At 39.6% G+C, this 7,305-nt stretch overlaps 1 protein-coding gene across 2 annotated transcripts in view; it reads left to right on the top strand.

Annotated features, from left to right (window-relative positions):
• Window positions 1-5,609, top strand: part of vwc2l (von Willebrand factor C domain containing 2 like) — a 30,270-nt gene extending 24,661 nt beyond the window's left edge. For both annotated transcript variants that reach the window (XM_007540374.2, XM_016664980.1), the window contains exon 4: window positions 1,252-5,609. In XM_007540374.2, the coding sequence (XP_007540436.1) occupies window positions 1,252-1,400 (149 nt within the window). In that variant the 3' untranslated portion in view covers window positions 1,401-5,609. The remainder of the gene's footprint in view (window positions 1-1,251) is intronic.
• Window positions 5,610-7,305: the final 1,696 nt, after the last annotated feature.

Consider the following 7,305-nt stretch of genomic DNA (forward strand, 5'->3'; position numbering starts at 1 on the left):
AGATGCAGCTAATAAAATCGCTGGTGAGTGAAAACCTTTTTGTTTTTCTAAAATGGTTGAGGTTTCCTCCTCCAGCTTCCAGACATGTGGCAGGTACACGGACAGGAACCATGTAACTTTTCCAGCTGACAGCCATTTACACCTCTCACATTAGATTATCTCACAGTAAATCAGTTTTATAGGGACACTAAAATGACTACTGGCCCTGAAAGAGACTCTGTCTTCAAGAGTTATGACACATTTTGGTTTTTTTTATAGTAAGTTATAGAGGAGTCTTCACTCATGCAGGTTGTACAGAGCGGGATGCTGACAGCAATCTCAAGTGATTGTCACACCATTTGAGCTGTTGATTACTTTGTTCAAATGAGCAAAACTAGGCAAATGCTGCACACCTTCTACTTATTTTGTCTCACGGGGGATGGGGAGAGATACCTTCAGTTCACCTTTAGGAATGGTAAAAAAATAAAACAAACAGGGAAACTGCTCGGTTTTTACCTGCAACATCATGCAGGTCGCAGCAGATTTAGCCTACAAGAAAACATTGTAATCTTTAAACAGTATCTGCCTATGTACCACAGCTCAGATTACCAAATACATGGGAATGGTGTGTGTTCCTGTGGTACACAAGCACATTTTAAAAAGGAATCCTATCAACAAGATGGAATCCACAAAGGTAAATCCTACTGAGCTTTAAGGATAAATCAGATGTCAAAATTAATCTGAGTACTTTATTGCCTTGCAAGTGTGTTCTTGCATTTGTAGGAGGGGAAAAAAAAAAGAAAACTATAAGGAGTTCTGTGGCTCTTTCATACAGAAGTGAAGTGATTAACACCAACCCTCCCTCTGCCCTCTCAAAGCAGCTTTCTCTCTCTTCCTCTGCCTCTCTTTGTGCACTCCAGCCTCTCAGTGCTGCCAAGCCAGCGCCTGGCAGGCTCCTCTGCTCGTGGCGCATTAGGATGCAAAGCGCTCCATGTCGAGGGAGAAGGGGAGACTAACAAAAGCGCTTTAGTGTTGCAAAAACAAGCCCATCGGTGCGTGCCTGTGAAAAGATCTGTGCGTCTGCTCTGACTCCCCTAACTGCCCCCCCCTCACCCCCCAGTTCTCTGCATCACTCCACCACCCCTTCTGCAAAGAGAAAGCTCTCGGGGGAGATGCATCCATTTCTTGTCGTTCTCACTCCTCGTTTCCTGTGTTTCTACCTCCTTTTCCCTCCCCCCCCCACCTCCCCCTCCATTCCTTCTCATGCGGCAGGTCCAAATTGCTTTGCCGGAACGACGATCATCCCAGCCGGAAAGGAAGTAAAGGTGGACGACTGCACCATCTGCCGCTGCCACAACGGAGACTGGTGGAAGCCGGCGCAGTGCTTGCGGCGGGAATGTCTCAACGGCCAGTCTTCATAAAGAGAGACTCCACTGCGGATGGTGAATAAACTCAGGCGACGCTCTGCCTACTGCGCCATTTTATATGATTGACAGGGCATGAGCACAATTCCTACAACAAAAAAAAAACAAAAAACAAAGAGTATAAAGAAAACCAGAGACAGTGTAGAATTGAAGAGATGCTCTCACGAACTTCACACAAATAAAACATTTTTTTGTCAGTGAGAAGATAATGGAACTTGTCACACGGCTGTTCCCGCCCTGCAGTTTTACTCGGCCTATATATTTTCAAAAGTTGACTCTGCTGCTTTCTCTCAGAAACTTTCTAAGCTTCTTGAACTCTTTCCTATCCACCGGCAATGTTGAACTGCTCATGTCAAGTTTCTGTATGTATGTCATCAGCTTGTTGTTACTATATGTTCTTCACGGCCACGCTGGTGTTGTAAAGTTCGAACAGCAAGAGAAAAAAAAAAAAAAAGAAAAAAAAATTTAAAGCACACTTTACTGAGCTTTTTTATGTTCTCCTGGTTATACTAGGATTACCACTGCAGATAAACTTGAGCTCCCCAACTTCCCTCCGAGAGCTTGTTTACAAAAGGCACATTAACGTTTGTCTTCATAAGACTTTTTAAAATCAATGTGGCTGTTGCTCATCTCTACCCTGTCATTGTCATATTTCATAAATCACAAAACCCAGTTTTTTTCTTTTCTTTATTAGTATCCCATTACTTTGTGCCGTGTCTCTGTGTAAGAGCAGCACAAACTGAGGAGATCAGCATTACCACGTGTAGCTGAGGCGCAAGCAAGATGGCAGCCACTGCAACCCTTTTGATGAGCAGAAACTGCAGCCCTTCCTGACCAACTGGTTTCATTGTTTGTTTGTTTTTTTTTTCATTTCTCCGAGCTCCAGATCCGCCAACTAACTAGCTGCTTGAACTTGTTATCAAAGCACTTAGCGAGCCAAGAGCAGCCCGCTTTAATTTTCCTTAATCAGGAGTATTCTGTAATAAATCATCCAGCTGGGTGCTTGGCGAAGCCTGCTTGCTGGGCACATTTAGCATGAACCGGCACACAAAGGGGGGGAATCTGCCCATGGTGAAGCGCTTTTAGGCAGCATTCACAAGTGTGATGTCCATGTGACGACGCAGCCGTGTCATTCATCCACTGTCTCAAGACATTTTTTTCGCTCTGCACTCACTGAGGCGCGTAAACCACATGCATAAGGCGCGCCGAGATACAGAGCTCTAAAATGTAACACTGATTATGACACAGATTTTTGCTCCGCTCTCTCTTAAATGCACCAGGATGTCTCAGCCGGTGTCAGAGCAGCTGTGTGGCCATCGCAATAAAAAACAGCAAGGCTAATATATTGAAGTGCCTTACCAGGCACCATAAACATAAAATCTTTCACTTGATAAATACTTCTCATTAATCCAAAGGTGATTTTCCGTATGCTCCCGCCATTCATCACAAGGATTTTTTTTTTCCCTGAGTTTCAAGAAAATCTGTTTCCGTTAACCTTTTAAACCCCATTCCTGTGCAGTGATGGATGAGTTGCTTAATAGCAGCTTCTAGCCCTGTGTAATGAGACAGCAATGAACAGAGGATTAAAGACCTGTGACTAAAGAGGTATGTCACCTTAAAAGGCATTAAAACTAATTTTAGAAGGTTCCCAAAGTATGGATATCTGCTGCATGTCTTGAAACTTGAAATTGGGTAAAGTTCGGTTTTAAAGAGGCTGTTAGGAATCTTTGAAATTTATGTTAAAAGGTTTTAAGCAGCTAATGTCTTACCAACAGCAAAGAAATATCTTTGCATCGTCATTTAGTGTAAACCCAGATTATTCAGTCACAGAGACTGAAGTTAACAAGAGACCCAACATCAAATTAGTTCACCTTCTTAAAACAATTCTCAAAAACCTCATTGCAGTTTATGTAATTGTTATTTTATGAAGCTTGAAATCGTTATTATCATCACTCTTGCATTATATGGTTATTTTCACAAAAGCCAATGAGTATTTATGCAGGACATAAAGAGTTTAGGTACCACCAATATTGTTCCTACATGAAATGTAATGAAACAAAAGTATTTCTGGTCCGAGTAATTACCTAATAGTAAAGTAAGCCCTGTAAAAAGTTATGTAAAAATGTTCACTTAAATTTACATGTTTTTGATTTTTACTATAGTTTTTAATCTTTGGTAAAATAGCACTTACACAAATTACTATAATGGTGAAGTTGCTTTAGTGTTGGCCTGTCGTGTACTAGCCGTTACCTCGAGCCTTTGTGATCGACCAATCTGGGTTCACACTAAGTGAAGCTAACGTGAGCGTCAACTACGGTAGGTAAGATTTCTGCTCATAACCCAGTAAAATAACCCCGTTTCAAAAATCCAGGGTCATCAACTTAAATCGATAAGAGATTTTAGGTAAGATTCTTTGAAGAGATCATCAGACTTCCACTGTAAAAGCCCAACAAGATATTGTAGTGATTTTGCTGCAAAATATAATTCTATAGCTCTTCAAACAACCTATGGTGTCTTCACCTACTGTACAACAATAAAATGTGATATTATGAAGACAAATAGAGGAACATTAAAGTTTAATTAGGTAGAGTCAATAAAATGACTTTGTATTTTTATTTTATTACTTGCAATGTGTTTAAACTGATATCTACAGTCGCTGTATGACAAGCTGTCAAAAAGGGAATGGAAAAGGGCAAGATATATATAAAACCCTAAAAATTACTTAATCCACTCCCACAGCATGAGAACCAACCTAGCTTTAAAAATACAGCACAAACAACCAACAATATGCCATTATTTGCACCTCTTAATACATTTTTCTTGAGGTAATTAAGTCCTCTGTGATATAAAATACCTCACAGCTGTACCACAGGGGATTAATATAGTTATCTAATCCCATCATCTCAAGTTGCACTTAATTTTTGATTTTAAGGCATCGGTTCAGTTGGTCTATGCAGCATTTTCCAATTATCTTTCTAGCTACACTGTCTCCTTTTGTTCACAGATGCAGACGTCCCAGGGAAATTAACTAGCTGGTGAATATGCTGTTTCTCTAAATTTCCAAGTCTACTGGAGCTTAAGGCAGTGGTTTGTTTCATGTTAACTTGCTAATATAAAGCCTTCACTGATATCTACAGTCACTGCAACACAAGCATCACCCGCTGTCATGCATTTTTAACATTTGAATCAAAATGCAGTACATCATCTCAATTTGAAAAACTGGGGAAAAGGCTAAAATGCTGTCATTTTATACAACTGCCTCAAAAATGGCTAAGAAAACTTAAAACCAGTCTCTTGTGAAACAGTATATAGTAAATATTATAACTAAAATTCCACAGTGCTGCATCCTAAGCACATTACCAAAACTGTCCCATTTCAGGAATCAGCTAAAATGGCAGACTGATTTTTTCTACAAACTCTCACAACAATCTGTATGACTTCAAATAACAATGCTAACACAACTTCACACACCTTTACTTAAAAAAAAAAAAAAGTACCATACTACCTAAGAGCAACAACAGAGTTTGCATCATTTTCATCTTTTAGCTGTTTTGATTTAGTATCTTTCGTTGTGCACAGACAGAGCTCATCTATCTGGCGAGAGGTCTGCAGGCTCATAAAGCAACGCTGACACGAATGGTTTATCAGCTGCAGCCTCTGTGCTCCAGACATTTCAGAATTATGAAAGGGAATTCATTCATCATAATTACTTTAAATGCCATCTAATTATTCAGCTTTTAGATGTGTCCAAAACAGGGAGGAAAAAAAGAAAATGCTAGGATTACAGGTCAAAGCCGAGACTGACTGAACAGAAAGAAAGAGAGTTCAAACTGACAGCACCGCATACTGTATGGACAGGACTCAAAGGCTACGCTGCCACCACAGATGCCTTATTGCTACTGTTCCAGATACGATTCACAAAGTATGGCCTTTGGCAAACACACAGACTGAACAGCTCTGGACTTTTCTAAGTGCTGGCTTGTATCATTCCTCCTTGCTGTGATTCACTGTTAGATTTTACCCCCAAAACTATTCATTGTTTTATCCTCCGACGTTCTAGAAACAGCCAGTGGGTTCAACACGAGTACAAGGACAAGAGCAGTTCATTCACAGCCGAAACTCAAGAGGCTGGATCTAAAAATACACAGGCATTTGATAAAGGTAAAAAGGGAGAGAGAGAGAGAGAATGAGAGAGAGAGAGGGGGGGGGGAAGAGAGAGAAGATGCAAAAGTGGTGGATATGATTTGCACACAAAAGCTACTTGATCCTTATTGCAATGTGACATTGTAGCTCACTGTAGTGCTTGCTCTCACAAATGCATTTCCAACGCCTCTGAAGCGCACAGCTTTTAGCAAACTAAATTGGATGAACAATGGTTTCTCATTTTCTTGATTTGGTGAGCTGCTCTCATTGCCTGAGCTGGAAAGTAGAACGACCGAAGGTGAAGTGGTTGTCAACAGAAAGTAAAACAGCCTAGACTTTAGATCAAGTGTTGCTGCAAATGTTGGAGCGGAGTTGTTATTCAGGTTGCTCTCAGAGAGCAAATCAATCAGGAAACTGTAAATTTATAGCTGCGTGTATGCTTCACTGCAGCAGATTGGATGCAGGCATGCAACAGCCCTGCACTGCTGCATATGTCTTCTTTTTTTTTTTTTTTCTTGGTTTGCATTTGAAGTAAAATCGCTTGTTAATCAGCAGATTATCCCAGTGGCTTTCTTTAAGAAATTACATGGTGAAGCATACAGCCGGAGGCTTTAGTAAAACAAAAGACACTACCTTACAAAAAAGCAGCACTCATCTGCTGTTCTCCTAGCCTCCCATTACCATTCTCCTTGAAAATGCGTGGAAGGACGGATCGGCTGCTCTGTCTGTCTTTGTGGACTTTCTTGCAAGAAAGTTGAGTCTTTTTGTACGTTTGCAAATGTTTTGTTCAAACAATTCCATCTGTCCTGTCTTCACACTGCAGGCTTGTACATCGGCATTTTGTACAGGTTCCCCCTTTTTTGCTTTTTCCACGAGACACCGACTTACTGTAGCTGGAAACTGTCAACGATTGTGTTTTTTTCCCCCCCTTATTATTTTATTCTGCAACAAAACTGTTAAATGAAGTGTGCCTGAAAACCAACACAGATGTGGTAAAGAAAGATTAAAACACTGTTACTATACAATCAATTGTATTATTTTTTGGGTGGGGTGCGGGGCAAGCACTAAGGATTTGTTGATATTGGACTCAGATCATAGGAACATTTTAACTCACGAGCATATCTGATTGTATTTGAATACATGCTCACACAAGTTCAATTGAAACTGAAAAACAGTCCAAATTTCAAAGCAATCCTTGGTGCTCCACTAGTTGTTTATATGTAAATATCTTCAAAAGTAAAATGTGTATTCTGAAATCTCAGCTGGAGTAAAAAAAAAAAAAATGTCATCAGAAATTACAAAATATGTATTATTCATTTAGACAACAAAATATTTTGTTAAATAGACATAAAAAGAAGTGTTATTCAAAGGATGTGTGTCAGTTCTTTTTTCGGTTGTGTTCAGCCAGCTTTTTTTTTTTTTTTTATCAGGAGGAAGTTTTGCAATTTATTGCCCCAGATCAACTTGAGAGACACAAAAACACCTCCAAAAACTAAAAAAAAAACAAAACAAAAAAAAAAAAAAAAAAAAAAAAAAAAAAACAAAGAAGATAAAACATAACTTAGAGGAAGCTTTCTGGACAAATCCTACTGAATTCTTTTTATTTTTGCTAAACACAACGACTGGTTCAGTGAACCAGAAAGCAGCAAAACCCTAAGGTATTACGTTTCCAAGGCAGAGGATATCCGAATAAATACTAAAAAATAAAAATAAAAAAAATGAAAAAACACACAGTCCTGCTGGGTCATGGTTGTAGGAG

This window comes from Poecilia formosa, unplaced genomic scaffold (genome assembly GCF_000485575.1).
Source record: "Poecilia formosa unplaced genomic scaffold, Poecilia_formosa-5.1.2 Scaffold536, whole genome shotgun sequence".
NCBI lineage: Eukaryota > Metazoa > Chordata > Actinopteri > Cyprinodontiformes > Poeciliidae > Poecilia > Poecilia formosa.